This window comes from Ylistrum balloti, unplaced genomic scaffold (assembly GCF_031769215.1).
Source record: "Ylistrum balloti isolate Yb309-2 unplaced genomic scaffold, AGI_CSIRO_Ybal_v1 Utg370580, whole genome shotgun sequence".
NCBI lineage: Eukaryota > Metazoa > Mollusca > Bivalvia > Pectinida > Pectinidae > Ylistrum > Ylistrum balloti.
This window is the reverse complement of record NW_026782361.1, coordinates 208,224-231,063: the sequence shown is the minus strand read 5'-3', so window position 1 is coordinate 231,063 and position 22,840 is coordinate 208,224. Positions and strand designations below refer to the sequence as shown.

The 22,840-nt window shown below is 35.1% G+C and overlaps 1 protein-coding gene across 1 annotated transcript; it reads right to left on the bottom strand.

Moving 5' to 3' along the window:
• Positions 1 to 1,018: 1,018 nt before the first annotated feature.
• LOC132556623 (serine/threonine-protein kinase Chk1-like) lies at positions 1,019 to 16,714 on the bottom strand. The gene is made up of 14 exons (XM_060221055.1): positions 16,642 to 16,714; positions 15,224 to 15,322; positions 14,252 to 14,351; positions 13,570 to 13,693; positions 12,608 to 12,672; positions 11,366 to 11,435; positions 9,494 to 9,682; positions 9,020 to 9,124; positions 7,252 to 7,356; positions 6,715 to 6,823; positions 5,447 to 5,615; positions 3,631 to 3,762; positions 2,685 to 2,786; positions 1,019 to 1,793 (listed from the first exon to the last, which is right to left on the bottom strand). Exons 2-14 carry the CDS (start codon positions 15,292 to 15,294, stop codon positions 1,668 to 1,670), a joined length of 1,467 nt encoding a protein of 488 aa, XP_060077038.1. The 5' UTR covers positions 15,295 to 15,322; positions 16,642 to 16,714; the 3' UTR covers positions 1,019 to 1,667.
• Between the last annotated feature and the right edge of the window lie 6,126 nt (positions 16,715 to 22,840).

Below are 22,840 nucleotides of genomic sequence, written 5' to 3'. Positions count from 1 at the left end.
TTGTCGAACTTCACCAAGTTAACAAAATGTAGATACAAAAATGAGTATAAAAAGTTGAAAAAAGAAGGTAATTTCTGGAATTTAAATGATTTCTGTAAAATAAGCACAAAATACATCATATCATAGACAAAAGTCCTCTTCTTTCTTGAGCAAATATTGGAGTTTGCATATTGCTTTCACAAAGTAAGATATAGGGAACCAAGGCTTGCTCTGTACAGGTATGTTAGTAGAGGAAAATCTCTGACGGAAGAATTTGGAATTGTGGCTTTTCCAGTGTAGGTGTGGAAATTCTATTTATCAAATAGTAAAGATTTTAAAGGAAAGGGTTATCCTTCGTATGTAGGATAGAAATCAAAGTTTTACCTAACAGAGGGTATGCAATTTTGAAGCTTGACAGTTACAGTATGTATGTAGTGGATGAGAAAATCTTAACTAGAATTTGACACCAAGTCTTGCTCTGTGTATGTATGGAAGACAAGAAAATTTCACCTAACAAAGGGTACACCAACTTGTGGTGGGCAAAACAATATTATAAAATTGTTAATTTTTGTAGGTGTTTTTTATTTTTCATTAAATTTGTGATAACTGTTATTTCATCAATCGATATGTCATCTAAATGATAAACAGAAGAAATTTTTATGGATTATAGAACACTGTGAACTTTTGGGATTCCGTAAGCATGATTTCTCCCCGAAATCAAGTGCCAGCGAAAATGAATAATTTGTAAACACAAAATTTGAGCATATCAAAAATATCAGTTTTAAACAAATTTTTAATTCTCCAGAAAACAATGTCAAGCAAAGGGTATCTGCTTTAGCAGAATATCTGTTTCTCTTATCATGAAACTTGTATTTGACGATCCAAGAATCATTCATTAATGCTGATTTTTACCTGAATATTACATTCCTGTATCGCCAAACAAGTTTATATTTGTATATATAAATAAATGTGGTAATCATTTTTGTTCTAACATGTAAGTTTAAATTTCACAACGTCAAATAATCACATTTTTGTTTCCAGCACATATTTGTGCAGTTTGAATATTTCAAACCATGCTGCTAATATAGTCAAAAGTCAAGGAACTTTTATGTTTAAATCAGGCATAAAATTAACACAGACCAGATCTATACACTGCTTTAGACTGCTTTCGCGTAACCCAGTTGAAACGGCTCAGGTAGTCTGGAATTATTTCACTATACATGTACGCAGATGTATGTTGGAACTGATATATGTTAAATGCACAGCTTTGGAATTTCCTGTTAAGCATAAAACAATGAACAATAATTCATCTATTTCACTCAATGCTTGTTGATATATTTGAGTGCACAGACCCTGCTTTATGTTGAAATTCTGAAAACTACTGATATTCATCAAGTTAGTTTTGAACCGGTACAGCTGGACCTCTTCATCAAGCATGCCAAATATTCCGCAGTCCAGCCTCAGTTCCAATCTGTACCTGGCAGTTCTCATACAGGATCAACCACTCCAACCGTTTCAACTGCTTATGCAAAAGAAATCTTACTTACAACCTCAACACAATATCAATCAGTGCATTTGATTCATAAGTCAAACCAGTCAAACACATGTCCTTCACTGTTGATAAAACTAGTCAAACACATGGAAAGATGCAGTGCCTCCTCGTCCTAGTGAGAATAAGTAGCCTGTTATCAGTGAACGTCCAGAGGGTTAACTTGTGAGGGCACCAGAGGATACGCTGGAGGCATCTTACTGATGACTGATTTCATCTGCTCCTTTATCTTAATAAAATGCCGTTTAAACTCCAGTCCATCTCCCTATAAAAGAAACACAAATATCTAAATTTTCCAAAAAACTCAACTGTAATGTTACAAAGAACACTAAACAACAGAAGTTGTGATTTTATCTAGTATAACATCTATCCCAACCCAGTTCTTCAGATTTTGTTTAGGGCTATTCCAGTTCAACATCTTTCCCAACCTAGTACTCCAGGTTTTGTTGAGGGTTATTCCAGTAAAACATCTATTCCAAACTAGTACAGGTTTTGTTTAGGGTTATTCCAGTAAAACATCTCTTCTAACCTAGTACCCCAGGTTTTGTTTAGGGTTATGCCTGTAAAACATTTATCCCAACCTAGTACTCCAGGTTTTGTTGAGGGTTATTCCAGTAAAACATCTATTCCAAACTAGTACGGGTTTTGTTTAGGGTTATTCCAGTAAAACATCTCTTCTAACCTAGTACCCCAGGTTTTGTTTAGGGTTATGCCTGTAAAACATTTATCCCAACCTAGTACTCCAGGTTTTGTTTGGGGTTATTCCAGTAAAACATCTATTCCAAACTAGTACGGGTTTTGGTTAGGGTTATTCCAGTAAAACATCTCTTCTAACCTAGTACCCCAGGTTTTGTTTAGGGTTATGCCTGTAAATCATTTATCCCTACCCAGTACTCCAGATTTGTTTAGGATTATTCCAGTATCTATACCATCGATCATTTTCTTAGACATAATTGAGGGGATACTGTAACTTGGATAGAAGAGACCTGTTTCTGAGTAGTGAGGCCAAGAAGATGTTTTACCAGAAAAGTCATCATCATTGTCTTATTTCACACATACAGCATAATTTGTGATGTCATGAAAATTTTTTGAGGAACAGTATGAAAATATGAATTATGAATGTGAATAATTTTTTCACAGCAGAATAAAACCTTACCTTAGAGAGACGAAAGTCCATCAGCAAATTTTCTCCCATCTCTAATAGACAGGCCTTGAACACAAGGGACATCTTCCTTCTGTCATGGGCACTCACTGTGGCCTGAAAACGATATGCTTATTCAATGAATAACTAAGACTTATTTTTCTTTTTGTTTTGATTTCAGTGTCTTCTTTTTTGCGGCTAAGGTATTTCTGAGAAAACTTATCTCCTAAAATTTTCCTTATTATCCCCAAGAAAAATTAAACTGCTGTCATATATTTGGTAAGACTTTCAAAGATGTTACTTTGAGAATAAGAGCTAAAGACTTTACAAGCATTAGTCTATTGAGAGTTTTAAAGAAAATTTTTCCTTCCAACTGGTAAACATGTTTCCCACTACACCAAGGTTTTAGTTCTACATTGTCAACTTTGACTTGACGACCAGATTAGTGAACTGTCCTGTCACTGCAAGATATTTCAGCACAAATACATACCACACACCAACCATACAAGAGTTATAACACTTGATGCAAGGACATGTTACCATAACAGACATTTTAGTTGAAATCAATGATATCTATTATACGAAAGGAATAAAGCTGTTCGTTGCTTGATTTACTTAATGTGGAGTCTTTAAACAAATCTCACATACAGAACATTTTTAGATCCTCTGAAATTTTTACTGTTCAGACGTCCACTGTTTTAAATGAGAATTAGTGTTCCATGAATCGATTCTGCTATATCCTTTTCATGTATATAAAATTAGAACTGTGTAATGTTTTTATAGAGTGTGCCTCTGACCCAAACTATTGATAAACTGCAGAGATTAAGTGAAGGCCAAATTATTTGCTTTGTCCCTTAGGACAAGTATAGTTTAAATTTATTTGTGTGAATCAAATGTCATATAAATTTGAAAATCAAATAGTAAGTCAACAGATTTATTTCAGTTACCCTGTGTTACCTACCATGCCTGGTGAGTTCCGTTTGTAGTTATACCCTAGATGTTGGAGAACCCGCTCCAGTTCAGCCATACTGCCTTCCTTATCTGCTCGTACAAAAAACCTGGTCATTCGTCGTACCATCTTCTGTAACGGTGTCTGCAACAACAGAAAAACATCAAGTTACCATCTTTACAAACCCATGGCTGGAAATGATACCACTGTTACTCAGTGGAGTTTTATAAACCAGTACTATATTAATATCCTTTAATAAGCCCACCTATAGCATTCAGTAAAAAAATATTACAGGATGAAGATATACAGTCACACATTTTTTAAAATTGATATATTAGCAAGCAAAATGATATTGCATGTTTAGCTACAAGTAACTTGAAATCCAAGCTAGAATATATAATTGAATCAATTAGCTACAGGAGTGGGCACAAAATGTAGAATCAGATTTGACACACTGTAAAATTGGAATGAAGGAGAAGAAACCAAATAACAAAGAGCATGTATATCACGTGATCCAAGATTAAATTATCAATTAAGGAAGATGTTTAAGGAAACAGAAAATTAAGCAGCATTTAATATGAATTTAAGGAGTTTTCTTATTTCAGTGTTTTCTTGCTGAAAAAGTGCTAAAATGTGATTGCATTTCTTTATGTTGTAAATATAACATCAACTTGCCAAAAAGCGACTGTAAAATGTCATTTAAAATTCAGTATATACAAAGAGGCTATAAATCACAACATACTAACACACTACCCATTAAGAGGGTGTTGAATTTACTGTCAACTAGTTTCACCTCTGTCGCAGAGCTGTCAGTTTGGATACCCTAAAGATATGGAGGGCACTGCCTCTGCGACAGAGGCAAAACTAGTTGACAATAAAGTCAACACCCTCTTAATCGGTAACGTGTGAGTATGTTGTGATTAATAGCCTCTTCGTATATACTTCTTAGTCTTTGTCTAATCGCCCAGCATACCTTTAGGGTATCCATACTGACAGCGAAGTACCAACCTAACACCAGCTTACTTCTACATGACGTTGGCTATTTCCTTTTGAAGTTTCTTTAAAATTCAGAAAGTACATTTACAGTATGACATTAGCTGAGTTATTTCAAACAAATATCCCCCAACATGTTCCTACATTTCCTACCTGTGAACATCCAGGCATGCCCTGGAACTGGCTACTGAGGAACATGTTCCTACATTTCCTACCTGTGAACATCCTGGCGTACCCTGGAACTGGCTACTAAGGAACATGTTCCTACATTTCCTACCTGTGAACATCCTGGCGTACCCTGGAACTGGCTACTAAGGAACATGTTCCTACATTTCCTACCTGTGAACATACTGGCGTACCCTGGAACTGGCTACTAAGGAACATGTTCCTACATTTCCTACCTGTGAACATAATGGCGTACCCTGGAACTGGCTACTAAGAAACATGTTCCTACATTTCCTACCTGTGAACATCCTGGCGTGCCCTGGAACTGGCTACTAAGGAACATGTTCCTACATTTCCTACCTGTGAACATCCTGGCGTGCCCTGGAACTGGCTACTAAGGAACATGTTCCTACATTTCCTACCTGTGAACATCCTGGCGTGCCCTGGAACTGGCCACTAAGGAACATGTTCCTACATTTCCTACCTGTGAACATCCTGGCGTGCCCTGGAACTGGCCACTAAGGAACATGTTCCTACATTTCCTACCTGTGAACATCCTGGCGTACCCTGGAACTGGCTACTAAGGAACATGTTCCTACATTTCCTACCTGTGAACATCCTGGCGTGCCCTGGAACTGGCTACTAAGGAACATGTTCCTACATTTCCTACCTGTGAACATCCTGGCGTGCCCTGGAACTGGCTACTAAGGAACATGTTCTCTGGGTGAACTGGTTGAGAGAAACTAAAGACCGCATCCACAGATGATTGGCCATTGTCCCCTGTAGTGTCTGTGAGCTGCTGAGGATCTGGCTGGGAGGATGACACTCGCATGATGTCACTGTCAAATACACAAAGTAGTACACGGATAATTCTAGGTCATTCATGTTAAAGAGGAATTTACAGGTTTTGCAGAAAGCAGATTGGATATTTCAATGTGATACACAATAGTATATTCTGAATATTTCAATGGGGTTTTTAGCAAAACACATGTGATAATTACTAAATCTCATACAGAGTGATCTCTACTGAATCCCTGTCGACTTGGCCCTCATGAATCACACTGGAAACAGTTACCTAAAGCTGATGTGTACTTGTCATTCATAGGTTATTCTGGTTAAAACTGTGGGTTTGACCTGATCTCTGACCTAGACTTATTGTCTATCAAACGATTCTGGTCAAAACTTTGTCTTGTGTTTTATTTAAAAGGTTTGTGGACCTGTCCTTTTTTAAAAATTCTGGTTAAATACTTTGAGTTGTGTTTTATTTAAAAGGTTTGTGGACCTGTCTTTTTTGAAAAATTCTAGTCAAATACAGTGAGTTAAAGTGATCTAAAACTGATGTGAACTTTTAACCTGGTTTACATGGTAAGTACAGTGAGTTAAAGTTATCTAAACCTGACGTTAACTTTTTACCTGATAAATACAGTGGGCGTGACATAAAGATAAAACAATAAACAAATATTTATGATTTTGGCTTAAAACTCGTGTCAAGGAAGAATAAGACTTTACACTTTTTTTAACCAAACATTTGCCTTTCAACAGTTAACACATTATTCCACTTACTTCACAAGTTATTTCTGTATGATATTTTGTATTGAAGAGCTACCAAAGGGAAATCATTGGATATTACATTAAACTCTGTCAAAATGACCCATGTAATGTTCATCAACACATACAAAACAAACATCAATACTTTTACATTACAAAACAAATATTTGCATGATTATGGTAACACATGAATTGAGTTAGCCACTTCTTACATATCATCACACTTCTCTGTGTAATTATAAATCAAATACACTATATAGACTGTTAATATTGATCTATAAGGAGTAACATACGATTCACAAGGCTGTGACCTTGACCTTTCCATATCAACATCAATAAGATCATGAAGTGATACCACCTCCAAAAGACATTGAACTTCATTTTTTTTACCTGTCTGTACCATGTCCAAGGGGAGATAATCCAGAACAGACACGTTTGAATGAACCTGTCCCACAGGGTGAATCTCCTGGTGATCCTGATGGCAGGCGACCCCATGACCCTGCTCAAATATACATAAATGTAAGTACATCAATGAAATATAAACTTAAGCATTTTAAGTCATTCATGTAGGTATGAACAACCATATGATATATGGCATACCCCTTAAAGACTAAACTTATTATATGGCAGAATTACCACTGATCTGTAAAATCGTATTTAACCCCATAAATGTTTGGGAAAAAGATGACTCTGACTAAATGAATTCTATCTTACACTGACAGATTTTGCATATCTGCATACATTCAGAAATGAATCCAGATTGATGAGATGCTGACAAGTTTATCAACAGAATGGCAAAAATTGGCAACATACTTTCATAAAGCAACAAGAAAAAACATCTTTTTTTTTTGTATCGAGCAAATCCTGTTTCATCTGTTGATTGATTGATATTTACATGCAATGCCATGATAATTTTATGTTACCTACCTTTGCTGGACTTATTGAAGTTTTTGTTAAACCACTGATGTCCCTTTATCTGTCGGATTGTGTATCGTTTTGAGGCATTCTCCACAAGCAGCTTCCGTAACAAAGCTACAATAAATATATGTGTATATAGATCAGGGAGCAGAGAGACATCCCATACTAATTCTATTGTAAAAATTAAAAAAATTACAGTTTGTATCCTGTAATCAGCCTTACAGACTTACACACTACCTTCTCTCTGTCAGGGGGTGGGTTTATCACAGGACCATGAAATATTGTTTGTTTGAAATTTTATTGCAAAAATACTGCTTTTTATCATGTAAATTTTATAACCTGATAGTTTAGTTTATTGTTGCTTTACTTCCTATTAACAGCCACAGTCATTTAAAGACGTGCCAGGTCTGGATAGTTGAAGAAAGCTGGAATTCCCAGAGAAAAAACACTGACCTAATAAATAAAGTAACAGAGCCATCTATGAACTCTATGTACATGTATCGACAAACATCCCTCTGCAGAAATGTCCATATTGAAATCACCTAGGTCACTCTTTTTGCAATAACATTAGAATATGGTACAAGCTTGTTTAATCATGTTTTTATGGTGAAAAAAAGGCCACAATTTATCTTTTAAGTACATATAATAGCTACTTATGATACACAGAATGTAATTGATATGAAAATGTGACAAAAACACAAATGTATCTAAATTTTGATCTGTATTTTGACCTCATTTTTAATTGTGTATATTAATAATTTTCTGACAGAGATTTTTTTTCACTCGTTTTTAAAAGCACACATTGCCCTCATTTTGAGAAGAAAATAATCAGAAGTAAATTGTAAATTTTAGGAATGTGGTAGACACTAGACAGTACAGACTGGTCGGATTAGGTCTGATACATAATGTATACTTATCAGTACTACATGCATACTCTTGATTGAGAGGTTTTACCTTAAGTACACTCCAAGACTGAATCTTTAACAATATTATATAAACATCATCCCTTTATATACATTTGTACTTCTGTATACTGTGCTTGAGAATGCAAGATTTAGTTTATCTGGAGGTTGTATCCAAAATATTTTCAGAATATTGTTTGAAAATACAGATTTTATATGTCTAGAACAAAGGCAAAAATTTCCAGGGATCCACTTTGGTGTTCAGACCTTCCATTATAATAGGGAGCTGTTTTGCATCGCAGGTTTGTGATAAATTATCTCCCTTGAATCTCTTTTAAATCAACCTTTCTCTATACAATATGGAAAGACAAAGTTGTATGTTGTTGTAGTAATTTTATGTCTGTAATCAAATTAAAAAATACTGCCTCCAAATCAAAGTTCTTTTTTTTCACAAATCTTAAATTTTTGTATCTTTTTTTAAATATGTGTTACTGAAATGATTATATTCTTCCAAAAAAACAACCACCTCTAAAAGTGATATTTATATACTTCCTTTGTTGCAAGAATCTTCCTGAATAATCTAAAGCAAAAAAAAATTATTGACATATAGAAATAAATTAATATCAAACAAATTGTGTGAAACAATGTAGCTCCTTCCCGTTATGATAGACATCTTAGTGTTAAAGCATGTTGGTTTGTGAGGGGTCTTAATGTCAGAGGAAACAGGACAACCTATGAAAACTCAAATTTACTCAGAGAACTGGAGTCTGATGTCTAGGTGAAAGGAAAGTGTACTATCACTGTGCCACATGACAACCCATTATGTGATAAGGATGCATGTCAGTACACATTTTAACACTCAGTGAAATACCTACACAGTGCCAAGTTGTCAATCTTGCTCCAAGGAGGAACTGTGATGCGGCAATCTTTCCAATCACTGTACTCCTGACAGCCATAGTTAGGCTCATCCCACGGCAATTCTGTGCAATCAGAAACTCATTAGTTTTCACTTTAACTAATCATACAGATAAATGTACCATTAGGATCAGACAGCGGATTAAGTAATATTTCATAAAAAGATATTTTTTTCTGTAATACACCCTTTCAAAAATTCTAAAATAAAAAAGAGTATCAAATACATTGGAGGATTAATGATTTGAGTTGGTACTATTTTATGACAAAAGTTATCAGAATTATCAAAGATGTATTTGTTTTGTGTTTTCTTTAAAGGTAATCATTCACTAGACAGCCATTTTGAGGTCCTGACCTTTATTGACAATGTCTTGTTTCATTTTATATGGCAGCACAATAAGATGTCTATAGGAAGAGCAAGGACTGTATAAACCTACCTCCAGCCAGAAGAGCTACAAGTATTATAGCACATGACCACACATCAGCCGGCTCTGCATGATACGGTTTACGACTGATCACCTCTGGAGCTACATACGGCACTGTGCCACAACAACGCTCCAGTAGACGTTCATTGCCTTGGTAACGAAACACTGTTGCAAGACCAAAGTCAGAAATCCTCAAATTATCTGTCAAGTAGGAAAGGAAATTCATTTAGACATAGCATACTGTAAAAATGAAATATCGTGTCAATTTTTCAATTCCATTCTTCAAATATTTAGTCAAAATACAAATATACAACTATTTCATACCTTATCAGCTAACAGTGGAATATAACACATTTCCCCGAGGTGTTGGGACTGACAGGATTACACATTTCCCAAGGCTGTAGTCTGAAGGAATTAGTATAATGGGTTGGTCCGAACACCTTGAGGAAATATATTTCACTCCTGACTGATATTAAAATAATGAAACAAATGCTTTGTTACCCAAGTTATCCCAAATAATCAGATGTTGCCCATAGATATTTAGAAATTCTTACACTTGTTTGTCTGATTGTATGTCAAACAGATCAAAAAGACTAAAAGTTGATGATTGCTTTTCATTTGGTTGTTCATGATGCAGGGATTTAAGCGATGAGAATGCTGCTGTGACATACTTCTTGTAATGTTGACGGTGAGTCATACCTTTAAAATTTTATCAATTTTGCTGACAATTACTAAATATCTATCTCTACAGGTCCTGTTTCAGTGTATGACAAACACTACAGGTTGTGTTTCAGTGTATGACAAACACTACAGGTCCTGCCTCAGTGTATGACAATCACTACAGGTCCTACCTCAGTGTATGACAAACACTACAGGTCCTGCCTCAGTGTATGACAAACACTACAGGTCCTGCCTCAGTGTATGACAAACACTACAGGTCCTGCCTCAGTGTATGACAAACACTACAGGTCCTGCCTCAGTGTATGACAAACACTACAGGTTGTGTTTCAGTGTATGACAATCACTACAGGTCCTACTGCAGTGTATGACAAACACTACAGGTTGTGTTTCAGTGTATGACAAACACTACAGGTTGTGTTTCAGTGTATGACAAACACTACAGGTTGTGTTTCAGTGTATGACAAATACTGCAGGCCCTGCCTCAGTGTATGACAAACACTACAGGTCCTGCCTCAGTGTATGACAATCACTACAGGTTGTGTTTCAGTGTATGACAATCACTACAGGTCCTGCCTCAGTGTATGACAATCACTACAGGTCCTGCCTCAGTGTATGACAATCACTACAGGTTGTGTTTCAGTGTGTTTCATGTATGACAAACACTACAGGTTGTGTTTCCAATCACTACAGCCTGCAGTGTATGACAATCACTACAGGTTGACAATCACTACAGTTTCAGTGTATGACAAACACTACAGGTTGTGTTTCAGTGTATGACAAACACTACAGGTTGTGTTTCAGTGTATGACAAACACTACAGGTTGTGTTTCAGTGTATGACAATCACTACAGGTCCTGCCTCAGTGTATGACAAACACTACAGGTCCTGCCTCAGTGTATGACAATCACTACAGGTTGAGTTTCAGTGTATGATAAATACTACAGGCCCTACTGCAGTGTATGACAAACACTACAGGTCCTGCCTCAGTGTATGACAATCACTACAGGTTGAGTTTCAGTGTATGACAAACACTACAGGCCCTCCTGCAGTGTATGACAATCACTACAGGTCCTACCTCAGTGTATGACAAACACTACAGGCCCTCCTGCAGTGTATGACAAACACTATAGATCCTGCCTCAGTGTATGACAAACCTACAGGTCGTCCTGAAGTGTAAAGGTTTGAGACCAGACAGTTACTTACCAAAATCATCAAGGAGGACATTTTCTGGCTTGAGGTCTCTATGTGTTACACCACGACTGTGTAGATACTCCTGTAGTTACAATTTATCACACATTTGATGGTAAATTTCTAGACACAAAGTCACTAAAATATTTTCAGGGGTCAACTTGCTTCAATATTGCTGCTAAATTATCAGTTTTATTTAATATGTATTTAAACCTTAAAGTGCAAGCAAGCCATATACACATATTTCTTTAAAAATTAATGTTGACAATCAAATTAGTGACATGTTTGTAATCAATACCTTCTTACAAGCAAAAGAATGTTGGTTCAAAGTGAAGTTTATTTTTGCTTTAAGTTAGTATACACCATGTGTTTTCTAATGCTAAAAATAGAACAGACTTAACTTCAGAAAGTTTTTCTTCTTTTTTTTAGAAGGGGAGGGTGTTTTTTGCTGTACAGTGTTGTTAATTTAAAGAGTTTTCAAGATATTGAAGAAAGTGAGGCTAAATTGCAAATAAAGATTTTAGGGGATTCAAACAGAAGCCAACCAGTACATGTTCATATAAAAGTTAACAAGTTCATGTTCATACAGAAGCTAACTAATTCATGTTCGTACCAAAGTTAACAAGATCATGTTCGTACCAAAGTTAACAAGTTCATGTTCATATCAAAGTTAACAAGTTCATACCAAAGTTAACAACCTCATGTTGTATATCCTGATCTGTAACTTACTGCTATTTTTGTGTAATTGTTACATTTGCAGAATGCTATTCTGCTCGAATGACGTAGTATCTGCTAGTACTGACCAGTGTTCGTGTGTATCTGCTAGTACTGACCAGTGTTCCTGTGTATCTGCTAGTACTGGCCAGTGTTCGTGTGTATCTGCTAGTACTGGCCAGTGTTCGTGTGTATCTGCTAGTACTGGCCAGTGTTCGTGTGTATCTGCTAGTACTGGCCAGTGTTCATGTGTATCTGCTAGTACTGGCCAGTGTTCATGTGTATCTGCTAGTACTGGCCAGTGTTCGTGTATCTGCTAGTACTGGCCAGTGTTCGTGTGTATCTGCTAGCACTGACCAGTGTTTGTGTGTATCTGCTAGTACTGACCAGTGTTTGTGTGTATTAAGGGTTTGTCCCTTACACTCCAGTAAGAATATTGATTTAAACTCTACAATCTAAATGCAGATATATGCTGACAAACTGTACAAGAAACTGGAGAAAATGAAAATGTTTCCTAACTTGACATGAAATAGAACAACCCACCACGCCTGCCAGCAGCTGTTTGAAGTACTTGTTTGCATCTCCTTGAGACATACCAACATCGGGCTCTGAAACACCAAACACATCTATCAAGAAAACCCTATATCTCAGTTTCCACATTACAGGAAGATAAATTTACATTGAAGATAATTTGATTCAAGCATAGGTTGGAATTATAAGATTTGTGATGTGTAAATATCCACATATCATAACTGTGATTTTAATCTCTACACATCATATACTCTACCAAAATTTAACTAATATCATCTTTCCATATATCGTAAATTTGCGGGTATAGTGCGCGCTCGGGTATAGTGTGCAGGTACTTTTTTGGGGTCAGATTCAAAAAAAAAAAAAAAAAAAAAAATTTCTACAGAAAGATTAATTGATTACTGGTTACCGCGATGAAACAGTTGTGGTTTGATCCATTGATATTAGGAAACCACAATCATCGTGACCCTAACATATCTAATTACCTTATGTAAACAAATTCACACAGGTGACTGACTTAACAAGCATGAAAGGCTTGGCTAATTGGATAATTAACGGTTCTTAATGTAAAGGGCATAAACAGACTTCAATTCAATTTGTTACTTGTACATATCTGTCATAGTGGCAATTCCACACATCTCATAAGTGACGAAAGTCTGTATAAATTCTGAGTGAGAGGAAAGTTATTGCAGAACAATGAAATAGCATTGTATTTTCACTAATCAGCAATATATATACAGGTGGGAACATTACCTGGGCTTATTTTCAGGTAAATTGTACTTATACCTACACATTTAATTTTACAAGCATAGTTTTATAAAATAAATTACAAATCAATGTTTATTTCTATATTAAATCTGTATGAAATGACTAAATTGTCAATCAAAAGCAACCTATAAGAGACTTGCTTTTCAAAAAGATGTAAATCAGGCAATATGAATTACTCTGTTAGGTTATCACATCAGAAAACTTACCTATTCTATCAAACAGCTCCCCACCACTTGCATACTCCAGAAACAGATATTGCATGTTGCCATTTTTCCGGAAGCCAAAAAATTTGATGACATTGTCATGATTCAACATTTTGTGAACACAAACCTGAAAAGTAGAAAACACATTTCATTACTATATTTCTAGCTTTGGTAATCAAGATTTTTCTCTCTCTTTTTTTTTTACGATTTTCAAGGTAGGAATATCAGTTATGATTCCTTCTCTACATATCATCTGAAAATACAAAGGATTCCTAACAGACTTTCTATTTTTTCAGACCTATACTCACAAACTTAAGAAACGACCAGTCTGTGCTGATATGGTCTCTATAACGCATTTTACTCCGGATTGCATACAAGGAGCCTCCCATATGATGTTCAGCAAGGAAGCCATCAAATATTACGAAGAAACTCCCCTCAAAATGATCCTGGTTGTTTACAGGGCAATGACCCCAACAAAAAAAAGATCAAGTGTCTTAGGATGCACCCTGATGATCAGGGACAAAGACATTCATATCATGAATTAATCTAATGCAAGCTGTGAATGCTTTCATCTGAATTATCACTGAAATGTACCAGTAGACAAACAAGACTGCATTATGAACAAAAAGTCTGTAGATTATCAAAGTGCACATATTATGTCTGTTTATAAGGGTGTTTTTCTAACCTCTTTGCGAACACTGTCGGCTGCTGATGGACATCGCTCTAAGTTGATGATCTTCACAGCTATGGCTTCTTGTGTGTCTGTATTTACAGCCAACTTCACTCTAAAATTTTAAACAATTAATTTCATTTCTGCAGAAACAACATAACAATAGAAAATTTACTAAATTTACATGTAAACATACATTATTGTTTCTCAGTTTTAGACAGATTCCCTCAAATGACAGTACAATATGTCATTATATATATCTATATGTAAAAGAGGTCATTATATATATCTATATGTAACACAGGTCATTATATATATCTATATGTAACACAGGTCATTATATATATCTATATATATATCTATATGTAACACAGGTCATTATATATATCTATATGTAACACAGGTCATTATATATATCTATATGTAACACAGGTCATTATATATATCTATATGTAACACAGGTCATTATATATATCTATATGTAACACAGGTCATTATATATATCTATATGTAACACAGGTCATTATATATATCTATATGTAACACAGGTCATTATATATATCTATATGTAAAGGAGGTCAATATATATTTCATTGCCTCCATTAGGATTTGGACCCAGGACCTCTTATTTACATCTGACCAAGCTAAAGAGATGATCTCTATAGCCAAGCAGTATACTGGGCTAAGTATTTTACCTGGTTTACATATTAAGACATTTTTTTTGTGCATTAAGACAAGTAACCATTTCAATACCTCTGCTGGGTTACAGTTTATATGAATAATTTGCAGATAGATTGAGACAGAAGAGTTTTCTAAGCAATATTTTGAAAATAATAATGGGAATTGCTTTAATATTTAGAATGCATAATGATAATTAATCAACAAAACAAAAGAGACAATAGCAGATTTTTTTGGAAAGAACGTGTACTACACAAGTCATGAACATTTTAGGTCTTACGCCCATCATTAAATGCTATGTTAACTCACTCTCCGTATGCTCCTTCTCCCAATGTCTGGACAAAATCCCAGCCCTCCACAAACGTAGTTACTACAGCCATCAGTCACCACGGGGAACTACCATACCTCCTGAAGATAAAATGGTAGATGACCTTTAGATTCTTGGAATTTCTGTTGGGGAGATTACAATTGTGTGTTTTGCAGATATGTGCAAATTTTCAAGCAACCAAAGACTCCATTTCACAATTATCTCACATTTATTTAAAAGATTTTACACCCACCATTATGACTTTCAGTCGACAAAGTATTTTAGAATCAGCATCTCTTATATGTCTGATTTTTGACATGGTCTTAAAACACAGTTCAATTGACAGGACACTCAATTTCATAAGAAAACTATTAATGTAAATGGGCTATTATTATTCATTAGACTATAAAAATTATTCTTTTTGTAGATTAACAATTGGCATATAGTATTCTAGCGTCCATTCTACGAGATATCACGTAAACAAATGAAATAAACAAAAAGCTATAATTTTTTTGGATTTTTTTTATAATTAGGGTCCAAATAATCTTCATGTTAGCCCTGAAAAGGTCAGGACAGGTAGATTATACTGTCAATACACTCACTATATTATCATGTAATCATAATTTGCCATACAGCACCAAGGACAGCATCAGTAGTTGGAATTGGTCAATTGATTATGGCCCGATTGTTAAATTTATAATTGCTTATATTAGTATTTTCCTACACTGTTTCAGTAAAACATATTTACAAAGAAAGAAATCTAGAAAGTTCATAATATAATGTTTCTGAATGCAGTGTTGCCAATAAATTCTTTTGTATAGTTTTCGCATCTGTACTATATGTATTGAGATTATGTTCTATGGCATGTATATCATTAGATCCATATTATTAGATATAGGTGGTCAGGTGGCGCAGTGGTAAAGCACTCGCCTTTCACCTAACCGTCTATGGTTCGAGTCAGAATGGGCGTGAAAAGGTACGGGATCACCTGCCCGACCATATGGGTTTTCCACCAGGTACTCCGGTTTCCTCCCACACTAAGACCTCTCGTACGCTTGCCAACAAGAGTGAGTAATGTAAGTTTGAAAGATTTGCTTCGCAATTGTTCTAAACGAAATGGTTTGTTTATCACTTAGATTGAAAAGTTGAATCCGAAGTTTTTTAAACTGTTTCAAAAGTAATAAAATTACGTGAATCTAGCATTTGTTATCTAAGTAGGTCATTATGTAGACAATATCAGGTTGACCAGACAATATCAGGTAAGTGGCAACCCCAGATCTGAAATCGCCGCCATGTGTTTTGGATGTTGTTCCATCTCCGCCGACACAAAACGTAATTATCATATTTTCAACGTAAAACAGTATGTTTCTTATACATCTGAAATAAATACAAAAGTATTGACAGGTGATTTAATATGAACCTGTTATTGATATTTCCGATCAAATGGAATACAATTGGTGTTTTCTCTTCCTTGTTTACAAATTGACATCCAAAAGCACCGCCATTTCTGCCGCCTTCTAAAATCCTAAACGCAACACGGAGAAAATGTATCCGGAACATGACATGGAGTTACCTCCCATCGGTTGATGTGTCGCCGAACTGCCGCATGTGTTATCTCCTGTTGTTAATTTTGTATCATTAAGTCTTGTTATTAATTAAAAAAAAAACAGCTTATCATGTCCATTTTACATATTATGTTGTTTATAATTTATATCGATATTACACACCGTTATTGATATCGATAATTGTGAAAACATTACAGGTAGCATGATAGAAAACTTAGGAGTTTATTTAGTTTCAATTATATTAATTCAATAATTGAGCAATATTACACATACAACAAATTTTGGGATGAAAGCAACAAGGTTGAACAAACATGTATGTAGATTTATAACTGATTTCTCAAGAAATGTTTTATCTAGTTCTTCCACGAATAGGAATATAACAACATAGATATGCACTTTAAACTTAAAAACATTATCGTAAATATTGATATGTATTGACGTTGCGCTTGATTTTGGTGACGTCAATTTTTGCATTATTTTCACCCTTCTAGCGCTTGGTATCGTGTATCGCCTGGGTACATAACGTTCATGCTCATTTCATCAATTAGCTTTCCCCTCTCTGAAGAGGTGTGTTATTAGATACAATTGTTTAGTTAGCGAGTCCAACAATTTCACAATTGTCAACATATTTAAGCTTAGTCCGAATTACCCTGACGTCCTATCGAATTTAATACATCGTCTGGGGTCAATCGACCATAGCCAAACGTCAGAATTATTCGGACTTGTTTAGGCTATAGTTTGATGACATGGATGATATGGATTCAAAATAGGAATAATTCTAAGTGATGCTCCGTCATGATACATATTTAAATAAATACACTGAATACAACTTCGTCATTCACCACACTAAATACCTGGTCACGTACACAGATTAATGCGTTGTACTCTCGTATCAACGACGTCGCACTCCTATACTACCCAAGAATAGTACAAAACACATCACTCATCTTTGAGTTAGATACAGTAGAGCCAAGCAATTGACTAAACTGCATATGTATCTGTTTCGGCCTTTCTAAGGATCGTCATTGATTTTAAGAGCTGAAATCTTGAAGCCGAAAGAGCAACAGTGACAAAATAGTACAGTTCGAAAGAAATATTAAAATCTAGACGGGAAGGAACGCTATTCCCATAACTTGATACATTTGGAAGCTTTATGACTTCAAAACAACGTCAAGCACACGTGTATATTCTAAACCATACAACTTATAGAAAGAATCCAAACTGGGCATTCGGGTAATTCCGCAAAACCTCGAGAAGAAAAGTCCATTAAGAGTCTACCACCTGCAATCTCAACATACCATTTAATAGTACTAAAAATACTAAGTTGAGAATTAGATACACTAGGACCAAGTTATGAATTAAACGGCATCATTTAGCAGCTGTAATGAGGTTTAGAATATAACGAGGTATTGAAAAGTTTAAAGTGTAACTAATACAAGTGTTCCCCGGTTTAGGAGAGACTGATTTACACTTACAAACATAAATTGTATACATTATAACTCTCTCTCTCTCTCTCTCTCTCTCTCACTCTCTCTCTCTCTCTCTCTCTCTCTCTCTCTCTCTCTCTCTCTCTCTCTCTCTCTCTCTCTCTCTCTCTCTCTCTCTCTCTCTCTCTCTCTCTCTCTCCGTGTAATTTTGTATTTAAACATATAGTTTTGTCTTGTCATTATACACTTTGTCAAACTCTATGGGGAAAGGGCAAAATGTCAAAAAAAAAAAAAAAAAAAACTCGTGTTCGATCCCATTGAAATTTCAATCAAATCAAACATAAATAATCTAAAAATTTGGATTTCAATCGTCGTAACTCACAAATGATAAGGTGTCATTAATGTAATGTCCTCCGTGCAGATTTTTTTCAAAAATATTTTATTACATTAATTAAAGCCCTTTTTCCAAGATAGAATAAAAATTACTGCATTTAACAAAATATGGATGGTTACACAATGATCTCCGAAATCAGAAAAAAATTAATTAGAATGCAATTAAGACCTATTTCCAGATAACGTGAAATCGTGCACATTTCTTCATATAATTTCATTCGTGTCTATATGCAGATTTTTATTTCCAAGAAAAAAATGAACAACAAAGCTACATATTTTCAAGATTAAGGAAAACAAACATCTCGGTTATTCATAGTGTTCTTTAAGATTTAAACTATAGATATATATTAAATTATCGGGAATTTTTTAATTTTCAACAGGTATTTTATATGTAACATAGAAAACGTCACGTCTTCACCATAACGTTGTACAGTGGACATGCTGACTTTACGTCGTGTAAATGGAAGGAGTCGGTCCCGCGCCGCTCAGTGTTAATAGTATAATAAACACAATAAATATTTAATTGTTTTCTGATTGAGAAACATCGTTATTTTTGCCTATTTAACATTTGTATTACAGTTTATTGTGACGTCATTTTATATAGTCAAATGACGTCACATCTAAACTTTTAATATGCGATATATGAAATTCGTCACCATTTGTTTTCATTTCAGCTCTCCAAAGGCTCGCGAAATTGAAACATTCTTAGAATTGCATGCAAGATTCTATGTGTATTACAAAATCCGTTTGTTCTCCACGGATTAAGTTCTTGTCACTAATGTAATATATTCCTTGGAGGGTTTCCAAATTAGCTTCGCCAGTCAAAAATGAGCTGTGATGTCATAATATGGACAATGACGTCGCGTCATGAATATATCACAATGGCAACCTAGGAAACAAAATAGCTGACTCCACGTTTGATGTTGTACATTATTTTTTTTATTTTAACTTTTGAAACGTTTCTGGGATATGGAATATGAAGTATCTTAATTTTGTTCCCATTTTAGGTGAGATATTATGAAAATTGTATAAAAGACACATGTATGAACCTGCATACAGCTGTTTCCTCTTTCAAGGGCTCGTCAGTGATGCTAATGGTTTAAATATTGAAGCCTAGAACTGAAAAAAAAAATCTAAAGCGATGAAAGAAATGTCAGTGGAGAGATGTACTACCCCAATTTTGTAGGATAGATTCAGAAGATGTCAATTGCGTATGTATGAAATTAAAAGTGACACACGAATGCTACAGCTCGTTCCATAAATTAATATTTGTCGCAACATGATGAGATCAGTCTGAAATCAGTTGTGACGTCATAATCGGTAATTTGTATATATATATATATATATACGGAGGCATTTTGTCGCGTTTGATTATCTCCACATTTTGACTTGAAACCTGTAAAAATATCACGTTTACGAATTATGTGATAAAAAGCATATTGAGTTTTTCATTACATATGAGATGTAATGCCACGTGATCGTCTTAGGGTTAATTTATTGATTATATCGGAACATCTAAAACTATCTAAATTTTTTCACGAATGATGTGATCTTTTTGATCCTAATGAAGTATATTTCTCTGTATAATCGATGACGTATCTAACCAGAGACGTATAATATATCCCTGATCTAACGAATTAGATTAAGTTTAGAGTTCTGTCGTCATAATACATATCAAAACATATAACATTTATACGTCTCTTGTTATGTATCACAAAATGTTAATATAATTTAACATTCAAACTTATTTAGTTTAAATAACAATTTCAAAACTGCAATTAAATATTTACGTATACAAATATAATAACTTCATTCATAATAATTTGTCACTGCTTGTGTTTATCTGAAGACTTCTATCGCATAACAGTAATATATTAAAGTATATATATATGTAGGTCAAGATTTATGTAAATGAACACCTTGTTTACAATAACACGGTACCCGGCACGGTCATTGTCACGACCATGACATAATGCTCAGGTGATCGCAAATATATTTTAATTCTCGCTCTTCAATCTGCTCATTTTCTTCCTAAAAACGATTACGACTGACAAAATATAACAATTGGCGGATGAATATATCTCCAACCAAAACTATTAATAAATTTGTCAAATAAAGAAATACCCTTCTTCCTATCTATTTAAATAACAAAATTTATAGATTGATAACGTTAAAAAATTGTGTTTTTATTTTACCGTGGAACTATTTTGTCCGATGTAAATCACAGCCGACTTACCCCATTTTCGTAGTAAACAAAGATGGCGTCCAGATCCAGGATGCACTGGTCCCAGCGAGGGATAATTTTGTTGATATCTTATCTGCTCAGCGTGGTGGTTGCTGAGCGATACGGATCACAGTCCACCACCATTCATGTAGCCAATAGTGGTCGGTCAAGAAAATATGACGCTCGGACGGCTGTCGTTGAAGCTGACATAAGCCTGGAGACAGAAGGCCTTCATAGAGTTAGGAGGTCTGCAACCGTTCCGCCCCTTGGCAATCATCCTCATGACCCCCAAGTAACAGCGGTAGGTTGAAATTGTTACACAATCAGAAATACTCGACATAATGCTACAATTTAAAATTCGACATATTTTCATTTACGACACCATCACATGATCAAAATTTATGTTGCCCTGAAACTTCCTGGTTTCGATTCACCAAACGGATTAGGGACGGGCTCCTGGACTGACTTATGATGTAACCTTTTTATTACAGGACAGAGTTTACAAATACATTTAATCGAACACACGCTGCCAACTGTATGCAATCATTCATAACGGCTAATCGAGACAATGTTATGTTTGTCTATTACAGTTAATGATATTGTTACATAAACCGAAACTGGTCACTTTTAAGAACGAAATTCTTCAGAAAGTTACGCATAATTAAAGAAGAATATCAACTGTTAACTTCCCCATTTAAATGACTTCTTCTCAATAACATAGAATCCAGGATCATTTCCATGACACAAGCGTTATATTTAATGCAGAATGCTGATGTAATATGCATTACTGCCATTTATTCTGTGTAAATACTATACACTGACAGATATTTTTTTTGTAATTTTGACGAAGAATTCTGTGAAAGATGTTATTACACATTCTATCTGGACCACTTAACTACATCAACAAAATGAAGTGCCAACTTGCTTCTACTGGAGCACAATTAAAGATATTCATTTTCAGTCCCCCACCAAGAACTGGAAGGGAGTTGTGTGTTGTGTCTGTTCTTCCTTCAGCTGTCTTGTCCAGGGTCTTATCTTCTACATAACTAATCATAGGAACTTAATACTTGGGATACAGGTTCACCTTGATAAAGCAGTGTGTTGTGTATCTAAAGTAGGTCGCATTGACCTATATTTTGTAAGACTGTCACTGGTACAAAACTGTGGGCCTGGGTACCCAAATTTTAAAAACTGATTAACTGTCATTCTTTGTGAATGAAAACAGAACAATTTGGTAAGATGTTGCATTACTTGGCTTATGGGTTTACCTTGATGCATCAGTGCTCTTGAGGAATGCATTTTGCCAAATTATCTATTTTCTGTATTCATTATACTTTCTTTGCTAAATACAATAATTAATTGGTGAAATAAGGCATTTTTACATCAATAATGACAAGTTTCCACAAGCTTTTTTTAAAAACAATCCACAGTAAATGTCTGTCTTGCAAAACTGGAAGAATGTGTTTTACATCATGTTGATCATAATTTTAAGTATGGGTTATACTAGTACTATCTCCACATAAAATATGATAAATGAATGACCTCCATTTCGATATGGTTCGGGGAAAGAACGACTGTTTTTTTATTTGGGTTTTACAATGGGGTAGCTGAAATGACAGTGGATGATTGTGTCTAGAATGTTTGACCTGGGGGTATGAGTCGGTTTCTGTGCAAGTTTATCCAGATCATGTTGGAGGGTTTTAGCATCACTATCAGACTTGATGACAAGGTAGGCGATTGTGTCATCTGCAAACCGACGGATGGTGGAGTCTATACCCACAGGGATGTCATTTATGTAAAACAAGAATAAACAGGGCCCGAGGACAGATCCCTGGGGGACACCAGACTGGATATTAACAGAGTCTGATCTTTTACCTTCAAGCACAACTGATTGTTTCCTATCACGGAGGAAGTTATCAATCCAGTTGGAAATAGATTCATTGACTCCATAGTGTCGTAGCTTATGGATAAGTAACGCATGACTGACTTTATCGAAAGCTTTTGCGAAGT